General features: G+C 49.8%; 2 protein-coding genes across 5 annotated transcripts in view; both read left to right on the top strand.

Annotated features, from left to right (window-relative positions):
• Window positions 1-7,015, top strand: part of NBR1 (NBR1 autophagy cargo receptor) — a 30,994-nt gene extending 23,979 nt beyond the window's left edge. For all 3 annotated transcript variants that reach the window (XM_058675363.1, XM_058675364.1, XM_004597336.4), the window contains 4 exons: window positions 307-401; window positions 1,064-1,121; window positions 1,812-1,917; window positions 5,537-7,015. In XM_058675363.1, coding sequence (XP_058531346.1) covers window positions 307-401; window positions 1,064-1,121; window positions 1,812-1,917; window positions 5,537-5,710 — 433 coding nt within the window. In that variant the 3' untranslated portion in view covers window positions 5,711-7,015. The remainder of the gene's footprint in view (window positions 1-306; window positions 402-1,063; window positions 1,122-1,811; window positions 1,918-5,536) is intronic.
• Window positions 7,016-7,420: 405 nt separating this feature from the next.
• Window positions 7,421-12,406, top strand: TMEM106A (transmembrane protein 106A). 2 transcript variants are annotated; one of them, XM_004597393.2, is made up of 8 exons: window positions 7,421-7,742; window positions 8,295-8,518; window positions 9,441-9,504; window positions 10,446-10,599; window positions 11,044-11,184; window positions 11,292-11,335; window positions 11,788-11,841; window positions 12,184-12,406. In XM_004597393.2, exons 2-8 carry the CDS (start codon window positions 8,308-8,310, stop codon window positions 12,299-12,301), a joined length of 786 nt encoding a protein of 261 aa, XP_004597450.2. In that variant the 5' UTR covers window positions 7,421-7,742; window positions 8,295-8,307; the 3' UTR covers window positions 12,302-12,406. The 2 variants fall into 2 exon arrangements, with proteins under 2 accessions (XP_004597450.2, XP_058531361.1); XM_058675378.1 differs by having other exon boundaries at window positions 7,422-7,738; window positions 8,156-8,518.
• The last annotated feature ends 1,015 nt before the right edge of the window (window positions 12,407-13,421 follow it).

Genomic DNA, 13,421 nt, shown 5'->3' with positions numbered 1-13,421 from the left:
TCAGATTCAAGCTGTTTTCAGTTCTGTGTTGGATCTGTCTGAATCAGTGCTCTCCAGAAAATGATTTAAACTTTTCGTTTCATCAGCAACGCTTGATCTGGAGAGGGGGAACAAACCAGTATTTGTAGTTTGACTGTGGTTCAGGAGGAAGGGCAGATGGGACACAGCCTTCTGATTGTTCCTGGGCCATGAGACAGGTGAAGCCTCTGTGTGGAAGTTGACACTGCTCTGCTGTACTTCCTTGTTTCGCCGCTGTGGCTGAAGACGCCTTTTTAACTCACTCTAAATATTGTGTCTTTCTCCAAGGAGCACCGCCTGTGTACAGCATCATGATTGCCTAGGAGTAGATTCTCCAGTTACCATCCCAGCAGGCTCTCCTGCCCCTGAGGAGATCCGAGGAGGTAAGGAGAAGCCTCGGCCTCATTTCCTTTCCCTGCTCCTTTCTAACAGAACCCAGGTATAAACAACCCGCTCATCTTCGCAGTTCTTGGCAGCTGGTAGAAACCTGCCTTTTCACTCTCCCTGTGTTCTTCCCTCAAACTCATATTTCTGTTCTACAATTAAATATTTATGAAATGAGCCCTCCTAGAGCTAAGCATTGTGCTGTAATGGAAAGAGCACAGGTTTGGGGCTGGAGCAGCCAGGTGGTCCCAGCCTGGCTCCTCCTTTCCTGTCTGGCCTTGCAGCAGCAGTTCAGCCAGTATATGATACCCGTGGGTTTATTTTCTTGTCTGCAAAATCAAGACAGTAGCATTGTGAAGTTGTGGGTAGACCCTCAAGTCACTTCTTATGCTTCCCTCCAACACTGCACATAAAGGACTTAAGAATTGATGTATCAGTGAGCTAGGGTTATTGAGTTATCTTTTTTGAGTCAATAAACAGTTCTGGATGGTTTCCCCTTATCACTTCAACACCCACAGAGCTTGCTTATGCTGTTTAAAAAGTTGAAAGTGCTTCAAACCTGTGATCTGGTTCCCACCTGCCTCTGGCAACCCCGCTGTGAGTTAGGAAGCACCAGACGCTTGTGGATTCTGCATCTAACCAACAGCTCTTTTGCTTTTAGAGCCCAGAGGCTCATCAGGACTTGTAAACAGCAGACAGAAGAGCTATGACCACTCAAGGTAACGACCTTGTGCAGTCTCTTCTTCTGACGCAGGTGGAAATTGCAGAGCTGCTTCTGCTTCAGAGAGCCTCTCGAAGCATGTGCCCATCTCAGAGAGCAGAGAAGAACCCTTGTTTCCTGCTAGGTGTTTTTTTTTCTTTTCTCCACGTAAAAGCTTTGGAGCAACGATGAACACAAGGTTTGGGCTGATATTTAAAAGCATTCACATTCCAGACAAGAAAGGAGTACCCTGTGATTCACCTCACCTTAGTACCAGGCAGAAAGCATGCAGGCCAAGCCCAGTGTGCATCCTAGACACACCTGTCTCCCTGCTCCCAGTCACCTCAGCAGTGTCCTCATGTTGCCTTTGCAAGGCCTTTTCTCTGAGGTGGGAGGTGAGCAGACAGACAGTCGGTACCCTAGTATGCCACAGTATCCCAGCTTTCAGCCAGCACTGAAGTGGGCATGCCCACCTGAACGGTGGTTCACTGCAGTGCTGCATTCTCTGCACTGGTAGAACTGGGCTCTACATCAAACCAAAATTTGTAGCTGTGAAAATGAGGTGAAAACGATTGTGTTGTCTTTTACATGGATTTTTTTTTTTTTAACTCTTGAAATATTTTCTTTTCAAGGACTAGAAGCCAGGTTATCTTGTAAGAAGATAACGGTTTGCATTTTGTTCAGGAGATAATGTGGGTTTCCTCTGTAGGCACCAGCACGGGAGCAGCATTGCTGGAGGACTGGTGAAGGGAGCTCTGTCGGTTGCTGCTTCTGCCTACAAGGCCCTGTTTGCTGGGCCTCCCGTCACTGCACAGGTCAGTATGTGCTCCGTTTTATGGAGCCTCACCTCCAAGTCACCAGTGAAACGGATGGCATCTCTCTGGGTTGTAAAGTAACATGGCACTGTGGAAAGCGCCGGAACTTCAGATTTAGTCTCGGGTTAGAACACAGCTCCTCCACTTTCTAACTATATGACTTTAGACAAGTTGTTTAAGGAATGAGAGGAGGACCTAATGTTTGTGGAGGACCTATAATATAGAGACAGGGGGCCTAGCGGCTAAAGTCCTCGCCTTGAAAGCCCCGGGATCCCATATGGGCGCCGGTTCTAATCCCGGCAGCTCCACTTCCCATCCAGCTCCCTGCTTGTGGCCTGGGAAAGCATTAGAGGACGGCCCAATGCTTTGGGACCCTGCACCTGCGTGGGAGACCCGGAAGAGGTTCCTGGTCCCGGCATCGGATTGGCGCGTACCGGCCCGTTGCGGCTCACTTGGGGAGTGAAACATCGGATGCTTCGAAGATCTTCCTCTCTGTCTCTCCTCCTCTCTGTATATCCGGCTTTCCAATAATAATAATAAAATCTTAAAAAAAAAAAATAGAGACAGGAACAATCTCCAGGTGCTGGCCCTGCAAGATGCTGTAAAAAGACACTGGCTGTTAGGAAGCTAGCGAGGTAAACAGGTATTCACAGTACAGGTAGGATTTTAAAGAACTGATTAATACAATCAAATTTATTTTTAGCAACATCTCTGTCACAGTGTGGCGGCTGGTGGGGCTAGTAAAGAAATCCATAGCAGGGTGCTCATTTGACTCAGCAGTTAAAATGCCACCTGGGACACCTGCACCCGCTATCGAGTCCCAGACCTACTTGCAATTTCAGTTTCCTCCTGAGGCTCCCCTGGGAGCTAGAAGGCAGGTGACGTCCTGAGTCATTGGGTCTCTGCCAGCTACATGCCTGGAGTCCCTGGCTAATGTCCAGTCCTAATTGTTTTAGGCATTTGGACAGTGAACAAGCAGATCGGGATAATTTCTCTTAAAAAAAAAAAAGTCAAAGTCTTAAAGTGTTCTATTCCTCAGGTAAGAGGAGTTAAGTCTTTTTTTCTTTTAAGATTTATGTATTTTATTGGAAAGGCAGATGTACAGAGAAGAGGAGAGAAAGAAAGGAAGATCTTCCATCCGATGATTCACTCCCTAAGTGGTCACAACGGCCAGTGCTGCGCCGATCCGAAGCCAGGAGCCAGGAGCCTCTTCTGGGTCTCCCACGCGGGTGCAGGATCCCAAAGCTTTGGGCCATTCTCCACTGCTTTCCCAGGCCACAAGCAGGGGGCTGGATGGGAAGTGGAGCCACTGGGATTAGAACCAGCTCCCATATGGGATCCTGGTGCGTTCAAGGCGAGAACCTTAACCATTACGCTATCGCGCGGGGCACTCTCTTTGACTCTTTAACTTTCAAACAAAATAATTTTTATGAGATTTGATAAAGTAGAAGAAAAAGGTGGAAAAGTTAATAGAAATGGCAATACTTGAAGGATAAACCTCAAGTTTCTGGCCCACGCAGTCAGTACTACCATTCATTAACAGAGTATGTGGGGCCCGGCATGATAGCCTAGTGGCTAAAGTCCTTGCCTTGCACATGCCTAGATCCCATATGGGCACTGGTTTGTGTCCAGGTGCCCCACTTCCCATCCAGCTCCCTGCCTGTGGCCTGGGCAGGCAGTGGAGAACGGCCCAAAGCCTTGGGACCCTGCACCTGTGTGTGAGATTCAGAAAAAGCTCTTGGCTCCTGGCTTCGGGTCGGCTCAACTCAAGCTGTTACGGCTACTTGGGAAGTGAACCAATGGATGGAAGATCTTTCTGTATCTCCTTCTCTCTGTAAATCTGCCTTTCCAATAAAAAATGAATTTTTAAAAAATTCTTTAAAAAATAGAGTATCTGGGCTGCTGGTTCTTATCCCGGCAGCTCCACTTCCTCTCTATCTCTCCTCCTCTCAGTATGTCTGACTTTGTAATAAAAATAAAATAAATCTTAAAAAAAAAAAGAAAGAGTATCTGGGGTCCGGCGGCGTGGCCTAGTGGCTAAAGTCCTCGCCTTGAACACCCCGGGATCTCATATGGGCGCCGGTTCTAATCCAGGCAGCTCCAATTCCCATCCAGCTTTCTGCTTGTGGCCTGGGAAAGCAGTCGAGGACGGCCCAAAGATTTGGGACCCTGCACCCGCGTGGGAGACCCGGAAGAGGTTCCTGGTTCCCAGCATCGGATCGGCGTGCACCGGCCCGTTGCAGTCACTTGGGGAGTGAATCATTGGACGGAAGATCTTCCTCTCTGTCTCTCCTCCTCTCTGTATATCTGACTGTAATAAAAATAAAATAAATCTTTAAAAAAAAAATAGAGTATCTGCAGATAGAAGGATATATGTTAGTGAGGAAAGACAATGAGTTTAATTTTAGATAATGTTGAGTTTGGGGCATGTCCAGTAAAGGTGTTAAGAATGCAGTGGATCTTTAAAAAAAAAAATTTTGAAAATGCTTGAATTTTTTTAAAAAATTGCAGCAAAGTAAACTTTTTAAATTCCATTTTCTTTGAAGTCTTTGCAGCATAGCATCTGTGTCACAGGGCAGAAATTTCATCTCGTGATCACAGTTTGAATGGCTGCATACTAGTTACAGTAAGCAGCCATGTGATTGAATCATGTTGTCCACGCAGAAGGGATGGCCAGAAGCAGCCACTGAGAAGGAGGGAGGGCTGCAAAAACTTAGAGGAAGGCGTCACAGGCAGAGACTCCACCCACATAGTCACAGCTGGGGTTTTGTTGTTGTTGTTGTTTGTTTTTTAATGGGATGGGGGCTGGCCTGATGGTAAAGCAGGTCAGTCTGCTGCTTGTGCCTGCATCCCGTATGGCCACCAGTTCATATCCCGGCTGCTCCATTTCCCATCCAGCTAATGCCCTGGGGAAACAGTGGAGGGTGGCTCAAGTGTTTGAGCCCCTGCACCCACAGGAGAGATCCAGAAGCTGCTGGCACCAGCTTCAGATCAGCTCAGCTCTGACCTTTGTGGCCACATGGGGAGTGAATCAGTGGATGGAAGATCTTGTTCTCTTGTTTCTTTTTCTCTGTAAAATGTATCTTTCAAATAAAATTTTAAAGAAGGGCGGGGGTAGTTAAGAGGATTTAGGAAGGTGATGTGTCCACCACAGGTCTTGGCCCAGAAAGGGTAGTAAGTAAATGTTAACTTCTTGCCTGGACCATTTCTGTGTTATAGGGAGAAAACCGAAAGGTTAATGAAACTACTCAGGATAGTTTGCGAGCTGTTTTATGCCTGACTCTTTTTTAGTTTCGTACAGAAGAAAAGCAAATTTAGACAGACCAGAAAGACTCAAAAAGGCAATAAAACTTGAAGATTTATTTATTTGAAAGGCAGTTACATAGAGAGGGAGAGTGAGTGAGAGACTGTCTGCTGGTTCACTCCCGTAAGGACTTGGACCATCTTCTGCCTTCCCAGGCTCATTAGCAGGGAGCCGTGTCAAAAACGAAGCAGCCATGTGGGGTGGCAGTGTTGCAGATTGTGGCTTAGCCTGCTGCACCACAGTTCAAGCCACCAAATAATAAAAATGTACAGGATAAAGACCTCCGGAAAATGTTCTGTTCTTGTCTCCACACAGCCAATCGTTTCTGAAGATCAGACTGCAGCCCTAATGGCCCATCTCTTTGAAATGGGATTCTGTGACAGGCAGCTGAACCTCAGGCTGCTGAAGAAACACAATTACAATATCCTGCAGGTTGTGACAGAACTCCTTCAGGTCAACAACAATGACTGGTACAGCCACCGCTACTGAGGACTGACCTTGCATTAAATGACTTTGTGCTGCTCGTGGACCAGCTTCCCTCTGTCACTGGGATGTGGGGTAGAAGCCTTGCTTGTTTCTGAACCTGGTGAATCTAAACAAGACCCATTGTTGAATTATCAGGACAAAATCTGTTACAGTATTTTTTGGAGTAAATCAAATACCGGAACTTAAATTTTTGCTTTAGACATTGGATGAATAGTAGAAAAAGAGTTTTTAAATTGATTTGCATAAAACTCCTTTCTCCAGTTTAGCGCATTGGAGAGTATCACTTAAACTTCTGTAGAACCCATTTTTCCCTCTGCTTGTACTGAAGTTAGTGTTTTTTCTTTGATTAACGTGGATATTTTATATGGAAGCATCTGGTGTCAGTTTTCAAATTAACCTTAAAAGTTTGAGTTTTTTTCTCACAAGTTCTGTCACCTACCTGCAGCCTCCTAGTTACATGGCATTGAGATGGCAGCCAGCGCATGACTAGTCTTCCTTTCTCAGGAAGGAAGTTGTTTTCTGCAAGACCTAGAAATTGGCACCATTGTTGTCTGAACTACTGGTGCATCTAGAGTACCACCTTCCATGGCTGAGAGGAGGGGAACGCGTGCTAATGAATTAGCCCACCAGCACCTGTGGAGCAGTGGCTCTTAGAGCAATTTTACATACATTTTTATTTAAGGAAAACTTTTAAGTAGGTAGTCATGAAATATTTTGCTAATCCTATAAGAGGGGGAAACATGTTACTTAAAGGGAAAGTAAATTTTAACAGTTACCTTTTTTGCTTTATGTCAGAGCAAATCCTATTTTACAGTACAGAAGGGAAAGGCAAGCAGGCTCCTCCCATAACCTCCACAAGGGTAAGGAGTAGGCAAGTGAGCGTGCGAGGCACAGGGAAGGCCCATGGCTTCTGGAGTGTTCAGATCCATTCCGAGGAGCCCAGCCCTGGAGAGCCTGGAGCAGGAATGGGGGGCCGGGTGTTTTGCAAAGTCTGGATGAAGGTCAACTCCCTGAACAGTTCAGGGCAAGTGGGAAAGGGCTGGCTGCTTAGGGCCCAGGTGCAGATGGAGTCTTGGGCTCAGGTGAAGGAAAAGGTTAATGACGCTAGAAATGGTATTCACGAACGTGACTTCGAGAAGAGTCTGAACCCCAGCGCAAAGAAGGAAGGGTTAAAATAGTATTATTGACCACGGTTGGTATTGATGACGAATGGTGATTTTAATAAACCATTAGCCCTATGATGTTCATTTACGTTGTAATTCTTGGCTGCTACTTAATAAACCAGAATTCTTCGGATTTATAATGTAAGCCAACCAGGCTGTGTGTGCATAATTTAGACCGTTTTATATCGGGTTTCTGGGGAGAAGGCAGGCAGGATGTGTGTGTCACTGGGTCCACTTCGGGCGGGGCCTGTCTTGACCAGTGCGGGTCCAGGAGGGCTCGGGGTCTCAGGCGGCCACTGCCCCATTGTGCCTGTACATAACCAGTTAAAGAGTGTTGAAATAAATGTTCTTTGAAACTCCTACCTGGGCTGCTTGCTCCTTTGGGAAACTGGCCACAGCCGGGGTCGGAGGGGCGGGCCCGCGGGGGGAAGGGGCGGAGCGTCCCGAGGCCCCAGTCAAAGCTTGCGGTGAGGACGCGGCTCCAGCTCCTGCGGTTCAGCTGGTTCAGCCCGCAGTGGTTTCCGTCGCTGCCATCTGCCGGGGTAAGGCTCTCCCCAACCCTTTTTGCCTTCATTTCCGGAGACGTTCCAGCTTCCTTGCCCGACGCACAAGTGTGTGCGGGATTCAGGCTTGCCTAACGGTCCACAGGGTGTCTGGCGGGACTAGAATGTCAATGTCTCCCCGACCTTTTCCCTGTCATCCACCCTGTCGGACCCATGGCTGAGCTCCCGAGCAAGGCGGAAGCAGCTCGGCCATCTGGGGAGACCCTAGCGCCCGGCTTTGCTCCAGTGTGGACGGACATTCGCCCTCCTGCCCCAAACCTCCAGATCCTCACCTGGAAGAAACCCGGATCGCGCTCCTGCAGCAGGTGAGTCTTCCGGGTTACAGCCCGCGAGGAGGTGAGTGCGCCTCATCCTGCCCAACTAGTTCTGCTACCAATCTGGAGTCCAGTTTTAGCTTGGGTGAGGACAGTTCCCCCTCCCCTAGGCCTGCTTTCTGTCTGCCTGGGAAAGCGAAGTGCTTTCTCCCGGGACTACGTTAAGAACGAACATGGCCACACCTGGGATTTTGAGCCTGCTGTCTCCTTATTTGAGGAAATCCTGCCTTCTTTCTCAAGCCAGCAGCTACCCAGGCCCTTGCACACCAAGTAGAGGGCACCCCGCGGCAGCTTTTCCGGCCCCTCACCCTCCCAACGTTAGCCAACTTCCAAGGGATAGATAGCAACTTTGGGAGGACTCCCTTAAAGTGAAATAACTTCTGCTTTCTGCTGTTGACTCTTTTGTAGGCGGATTGAGCTGAAACGCACTGAGTCCCACTAAGACTTGATTGCTTAACTGGTTGAACTCCTTGCCAATCTTGAGAACCTAAAGCCAAGGTTACTCCTGGAGTCAGTGCTAACTTTGGTCTTTCTCATTGGCGGAAAGTTTCCTCTGAGTCATGGGCGAGGTGTTCTCCCAGCCAGGCTTTCAACAGGAGGATGAGAAGAAGTTGCTCCTGCACCCTGACACAGCCGTGGGTGTCAAGGCTGCCAGCTACTCCAGCACTGCCAGCAGCAAGTCATCTTGTCCTTGTGTGCCTCATGAAGGGGCTGCTGCTGTGGGCTTTGTGACTTGTCCCACCTGCCAAGGGCATGGGGAGATTCCCCAAGGTGAGTGAGTGGTCCATTGTTCTGGAAATGAGCTGTAATCCACACAAAAACGCTCTGCCAGCTACTGCAGGACATCTCTCTGAGTTTCTTTGAATGGGGTTGGAGCGTCTAGCTCTAGGCTTCCCAGCCTCAGTCCGGTCAGGGAAGAGGTAGCCATCCTTCTCTTCTGCCCTACCTATGCAAGATCTTCAAAGAATTTCGAGGGGTGTGTTTTGCACAAAGGTTAATACCCTGCTTCAAATGCCTGCATTCCGTGTCAGAATGCCTGGGTTCAAATCCCGACTCCAGGTCTAGCCTCTTGCCAGGACACATAATGGGAGACAGCAGGCAATGACTCAAGCGTTTGGTTTCCTGCTACCATGTAAAGACTGGACTGAGGTCCAGGCTGAAGCCTGCCCCAGTCCCGCTATTGTGGCCATTTGAGCCCACTAGGGGTGACCTAGTAGATTAAATCTCTATCTCTCTTCCTTTCAAACAAATAAATAAAAGTTTGTAGAAAACATGTACTATAAAAGAACCGTGTGGATTTCAAGATTGAGTCCACATAAATCTGTCTTCCACTTCTAGTTTTGCTCCTGCATTGCTGAAATACCCTCGTTTTCCCCAGCCAGTGTGGGGAAGTAGGGGCTCCAGCCACTGCCTGAACCACACTGTGCATTCAGGAAGTTACAGATTACTTCTCCAAAGAAGCAGCATATATCTGGTGACTTTCAGAGTCTTCACACTTGCTCATGAAAAATCTCACTTCCACCCAGGTGGCTGGGCATCCTCCAGGAGGCACATTGGTGCTGCCCATTCTGCTGTGCGGCAGAGGGCTGACACTGCTGCCTGGGCTGGAGGGGAGCTTTGGGGCAGGCTGGCATAGGAAGCATGTGGCATGGCTACTTCCTGGCCCCCCCTCTGACCCATCTTCTCTCAACAGAGCTGGAGAAGCAGCTGGTGGCCCTCATCCCTTACGGGGACCAGCGGCTAAAGCCCAGGCACACGTAAGCTCCTCTTCCTCCCCCAGCTCTATGGGCCATCGACCTTGGGGGCTACTCCACTGGTGGGTCTCCCCCCATTTGGATCCTTTTAAATGTTTTCCCATTGATTCTTTCCTGGAACACCTCACTGAGCTCACACATAGTTCCCTGTTTCTATAGATTTTCCTAGGAAATCCTGCAGGGGCTGCTATAACAGATATGCACTTTACCTTGATTTGATCATATACAGTGTGTGCATGTATGGGAACATCACATTGCTCTCCTTGAATACAGTTATGTGTCAGTCAGAAGTCAAATAACACTTGAGAGGTGTCCCCTGAGAGTCACTTAGTGTCCTTACTGGAACTTTATTGCTCCCTGGTACATGCCTCCCTCTCCAAGAAAACCTCTTGGCTCTAAGAGGTGGAGAGCAAGTGACCCTGACTCTTGTTGGTTTGACGAAATGATCTTCCTAAGGGCTTCCTTGCTGTGGCACTTTGGACCTGCTTGATCTCTTCCCAGGAGAGAAAATGCAGAACTCTGATAGTTCACGTGGACTTACTTCTCCTGATGACAATAGCTCACATACACCAAGATTTTGCTATGTGCTAGGATCTATGGTTAATGTTTTTTTTCGCATTACAGCTCATAGGAGAATTCTGTGAGGCAGGGACAGTTAGCCCCATTTTATGGACAAGGAAATTGAGGCATAGGGAGCCTGAGCAGGCTGCTCAGCATGATAAAGCCAGTGGGAACAGAGAGCTAGGAATGAGGCCAGGCTGCCTGCTGCCTAGTCTTGTCTTCCTACTTGCTCTGGGACACATCTGGGGGAGTGAAGTGCAGGTTTGTTGAGTGAGTGTGTGCAGGGGCCACCCCTGTGTCTGGAGAGCAGTGTCGGGGACCGCCTCTGCAAAGCCCCTAGAGTTCTGAGCTCACTCCTCGGCCCCGGTCTCACTTTGCCACAGGAAGCTCTCCGTGTTCCTGGCGGTGCTCATCTGCCTGCTAATTACCTCCTGCATCATCTTCTTCCTCTTCCCTCGATCCATCTCTGTGCAGCCTGCAGGCCTCAACTCCTCCACGGTGGCTGTGGACAAGGCAGACATCCACCTCAACATCACGGTGGGTGGGTGCCCTTGGCTTTGAGCCCCCGCCCCAACCCTCCAGGGACACTGCTCCCCTGTAATCTTCACCTGGTGTTGCAGCTCAGCCTGTGGCACTGTATCACTAGAAAGTGTTGAAAGGAACAAAAGAGATGATGTTGGGTTGGGACTGTGTGCCTTGAGGGGTCAGAAGCAGGACCAGAAAAATGACAGGGTGGGTGGGAGTAACTGCCCAAGGATGGGGAATAGAGAGAAGCCACACAGTGTCGCGTGGGATTATCGGCCAGCTTAACCTCTGAGTGGTGACCTCTCACCCATGTAAACCTCTCTGAGAGGCTCCTAGTTCTGATTGGTGTGCAAATAAGACCTGGGTGGTCAGGCTTGAAAGCCAAGCTCTGTAGCTGCTTTTGTCTTCTAAGAGTAGACAGTCTTAAAGCCTCCTTTTCCTCATCTTCCTCCCCAGAATATTTTAAACATCTCCAATAGCAACTACTACCCCATCACTGTGACCCAGCTGACCACAGAGGTTCTGCACCTGTCTCTTGTGGTAGGTCAGGTATCCAACAGCCTCCTCCTGCACATCGGCCCTTTGGCCAGTGAACAGGTAACTCCCCTTCCCCTTGGCCCACTCTGCTCACAGGTGCATGGATGTGTGTGGTGGGAAGTGGGCAGCCAAAGGGGGAACTAACCGTGTGATCATTTGGTTGACAGATGTTTTACGCAGTAGCCAGCAGGATCTGGGATGAAAACACTTAGTGAGTACCCCTTGATCTCTTCTTCCCCAGCCTCCTGCCTGACTTAGAAGTTGTTCATACCTGCCAGGTTGCCTGAGTGCTCACACAGCAAACTGTAGCCACAGTGTAGCCCATTTCCTCATGGTCAAGGCTGCCCTGTGTGAGGGCTCAGCCTCTTGGACATACATTGGACTGAAAACCAGGCTGTAATGTGGTTAATCATTACCAAGGTGACCTTGGGCGCTTCTGCCTGAATGGCTGAGGAAGATGAGCATTTTGTTTTCTGTTGAAGGAGCGTCCAGCAGGCAGGAGCTGGAGTGCCAGGCAGCCTGCCCCCCTTAGGAGGCGAGGAAAGGGGTGGAAGGAAAGGAAGAGATGTAGAAGACCAGGAAACCGATACTTGCCCCCTCCCCTGAACGGCCGTTCCCTGTGAAGGGTGGTCCCAGTGTTCTCACTCTTACTCTGTCCCTCAGCAAAATCTGTACCTGGCTGAAAATCAAAGTACACCACGTGCTGTTGCATGTCCAGTAAGTAGACTTGGAATGCGTGCATCCCTTCTTGTCCATCCTGCCGCCCTCTCACCCCGGCTCCACTTCTAGCCAAGCTGACTCCGGGCACTGTGGTTACCTCTTGTGGGGAAGGGCAAGTCTGGCCCTGGGTCAGTCTACGCAGTCAGTCTACCCAGTCAGGCTGTCTGGCAGCTGCAGGAACACAGGGGAGATGGCCCATGCAAGGGCTTAGCAGGGTGGGGAGCAGACGGGGGGCAGGGAGAGGTCCCCAGAAGCTGACCTCCTCCAGATAGCCAAGCAGGGCTGGTGCTCTCCTCCTCTTCCTCCCACACATAGCAATAAGACCTGCTTCCTCCCCAGGGGCACCCTGACCTATTCTTACCTGCGCCATTCCGAGCAGCTGGTCTTCCAGAGCTATGAGTACGTGGACTGCCGGGGAAACAGCACGGCATCCCACCCAGATCCCCACCCTCTGTGAGCTGTCTGTGATCTCTGTCTGCTCCAGACCCTTCCCTACAGGCCTGGTCAATGTCTCCCAGAACTCCATGCTGCCCACAGTAGGAGAGTGGAGACTGCCAGGCAGAAGTCTCCTGCGACCTCCGGGCACCACTCTGTCTCAGATCCTCCAGGTTCCGTCCATGACTGCGTTGGATACTGCTCCCTCTCAGCCTCGACCTGGCGTTGTAGTCTTGAGCTGCCTGCAAGGTCCCAGAGCTATGCCTGTCCTTTCTGTGCTCAGTCCCTTGGTTGCCAGGCTCCCTTGGGGCTGGCCCTCCTCCTGCCTGAACATGGACAAGGCTGCAGGTTTTCTGCCTATTAAAAGATGGACCCTTATCAAGTTCCCTCACCCAGATGATAGCAGTGACTTGGGACAGCCAGCAGCTTTGATGGGATAGTCGAAGCACTCCTGTGCCTCTCTGGCTCGATCATATGACAAGGTGATGATGCCAACCTGCTTTTCTCTGGTCATTTGTCCTCTGCCCATCTGGTAGGAAGACCCATCAAAGCCCTCTGTTGCTTCTGATTAATGCTGTCCCTGGTTTCTAGGAAGACAGGGCTATTCTCTAGTATTAGCATCTCTTTTGTGAAACAGTTTTACCAAAGCAGCAGGGAATGGGAGGAAGACACCTGCCACCCCCTGAACCAAGTGGGAAAGACAAGAATCATTTTAAAATGTCCTGATATGGCAGAGGAAGGCTTCTAAGCCTGCAACTCTGAGCCTCCATGAGAAGACAGGGGCAAGTCAGATGCTGGCTCTGCTGCTGTCTTCCAAAGAGAGCCTCCAACAGACTGAGCTGTTCATGTCTCAGCAGAGCTCGCAGACCCTGCAAGTGTCATCCCCAAGTGTCATCCCTGCAAGTGACCCTGCAGCACATCCCCAAGATGGGGCCAGGCCCTCTCTTCCCTATCACCCAGGATAACCCCCGGATTCCAACCAGTCTCCTGGTGGAGGGGTGTGTGTTCTTGATCTCAGCAGGAATGGCATTGGCTCACTGGAGGTGGCTAGGCTCTTCTCAAACAGGTAGAGAGACAGCGGTGTCTTGTGGGAGAACTAATGGAGAAGCAAGGTGAATGGAGGGAGGGTGAAGGGCTGACAG

Source organism: Ochotona princeps, chromosome 17 (assembly GCF_030435755.1).
Source record: "Ochotona princeps isolate mOchPri1 chromosome 17, mOchPri1.hap1, whole genome shotgun sequence".
Classification (NCBI taxonomy): domain Eukaryota; kingdom Metazoa; phylum Chordata; class Mammalia; order Lagomorpha; family Ochotonidae; genus Ochotona; species Ochotona princeps.
Note: the sequence above shows the minus strand (reverse complement) of the source record. Positions and strands in the feature narration are given on the sequence as shown.

Excerpts from the sequence above, each read along its gene's own strand:
- TMEM106A (XM_004597393.2), top strand. The coding sequence starts at position 8,308 with ATGGGCGAGGTGTTCTCCCAGCCAGGCTTTCAACAGGAGGATGAGAAG. Across the intron at positions 9,505-10,445 it reads CGGCTAAAGCCCAGGCACAC|GAAGCTCTCCGTGTTCCTGG; the intron begins GTAAGCTCCTCT and ends ACTTTGCCACAG. Across the intron at positions 11,842-12,183 it reads CACGTGCTGTTGCATGTCCA|GGGCACCCTGACCTATTCTT; the intron begins GTAAGTAGACTT and ends CTTCCTCCCCAG.